This window comes from Procambarus clarkii, chromosome 8 (genome assembly GCF_040958095.1).
Source record: "Procambarus clarkii isolate CNS0578487 chromosome 8, FALCON_Pclarkii_2.0, whole genome shotgun sequence".
Taxonomy (NCBI): Eukaryota; Metazoa; Arthropoda; class Malacostraca; order Decapoda; family Cambaridae; genus Procambarus; species Procambarus clarkii.
In genome coordinates this window covers 6,567,235-6,568,954 of record NC_091157.1, presented here as the reverse complement: position 1 = coordinate 6,568,954, position 1,720 = coordinate 6,567,235, and the positions used below count along the sequence as shown (strand labels likewise).

Genomic DNA, 1,720 nt, shown 5'->3' with positions numbered 1-1,720 from the left:
TATCTTAACATACTAAGAAGGTTAGGTGAGGTCGGTGTTTTCTATGAAGCTTTTCAAGGTAAACTAAAATATTTACAATCAATTAGTATGTCACATATGCACTTATTAAATAAGCCAATATTGACCGAAAGCAAGTGCGAGAACGGGTTGTTTTTCCACAGCCTAGCAGCGCACTTGCTAGGCTGTCTATCACTAAATATGTCATTCACATGTATCTATTGAATTATTTTGCTTTCAGTATCTCTTTCCCTCTTTCCTTTTCATCCAATAGTAAATTAGTGTTTTTAATTATTTAAGACCTATTAATTAAGGAGATTTTAAGTCGGTGTGTAATAATTTAGTCTATGTCGTTCTGGTAGTGTTGCAACTGCTGGATGTCGTTCTGGTAGTGTTGCAATTGCAGGATGTCGTTCTGGTAGAGTTGCAACTGCTGGATGTCGTTCTGGTAGTGTTGCAACTGCTGGATGTCGTTCTGGTAGTGTTGCAACTGCTGGATGTCGTTCTGGTAGTGTTGCAATTGCAGGATGTCGTTCTGGTAGTGTTGCAACTGCTGGATGTCGTTCTGGTAGTGTTGCAACTGCTGGATGTCGTTCTGGTAGTGTTGCAATTGCAGGATGTCGTTCTGGTAGTGTTGCAACTGCTGGATGTCGTTCTGGTAGTGTTGCAATTGCAGGATGTCGTTCTGGTAGTGTTGCAACTGCTGGATGTCGTTCTGGTAGTGTTGCAATTGCAGGATGTCGTTCTGGTAGAGTTGCAACTGCTGGATGTCGTTCTGGTAGTGTTGCAACTGCTGGATGTCGTTCTGATAGTGTTGCAACTACTGGATGTCGTTCTGGTAGTGTTGCAATTGCAGGATGTCGTTCTGGTAGTGTTGCAACTGCTGGATGTCGTTCTGGTAGTGTTGCAATTGCAGGATGTCGTTCTGGTAGTGTTGCAACTGCTGGATGTCGTTCTGGTAGTGTTGCAACTACTGGATGTCGTTCTGGTAGTGTTGCAACTGCTGGATGTCGTTCTGGTAGAGTTGCAACTGCTGGATGTCGTTCTGGTAGTGTTGCAACTACTAGATGTCGTTCTGGTAGTGTTGCAATTGCAGGATGTCGTTCTGGTAGTGTTGCAACTGAGCAACTCTGTCTGGATGGCAAGTATGGAACACCACAGCCCATTTTCTGTGCCATCTATATAAATCGAGAATACAATTTTTACTTGTGTGTATTTTCCTTCTTTATTAGCGTACTTACCCCGGACTACGCGAAGGGTGATGATTGATTGATGAAGATTAAGCCACCCAAAAGGTGGCACGGGCATGAATAGCCCGTAAGTGGTGGCCCTTTTGAGCCATTTATCAGTATCAAGAGATGATACTGGAGATCTGTGGAGGTGCGAATGCACCCTGCGTGACGGGAGATGTCTCCCGTGCGCGAAGGGTTACCTAGTTGGCTTTAAAAGCTGGCTATGTGATGCTAAAAATTCCTTCACGGGCTATTCATGCCCGTGCCGCCTCTTGGGTGGCTTAATCTTTATCAATTAATCACTACAAATCCCCGTCTCACAGGATGGTACCATCACAGGAGACATCTCCCGTCACGCAGGGTGCAGTCGCACCTCCACAGATCTCCAGTATCATCTATTGATACTGGTAATGGCTCAAAAGGGCCACCACATACGGGCTATTCATGCCCGTGCCACCTTTTGGGTGGCTTAATCTTCATCAATCAATCAA

The 1,720-nt window shown here is 44.8% G+C and overlaps 1 protein-coding gene across 1 annotated transcript; it reads right to left on the bottom strand.

Moving 5' to 3' along the window:
- Nucleotides 1-317: 317 nt before the first annotated feature.
- Nucleotides 318-1,175, bottom strand: LOC138359493 (calphotin-like). The gene has a single exon (XM_069318796.1). It carries the CDS (start codon nucleotides 1,173-1,175, stop codon nucleotides 318-320), a length of 858 nt encoding a protein of 285 aa, XP_069174897.1.
- Nucleotides 1,176-1,720: the final 545 nt, after the last annotated feature.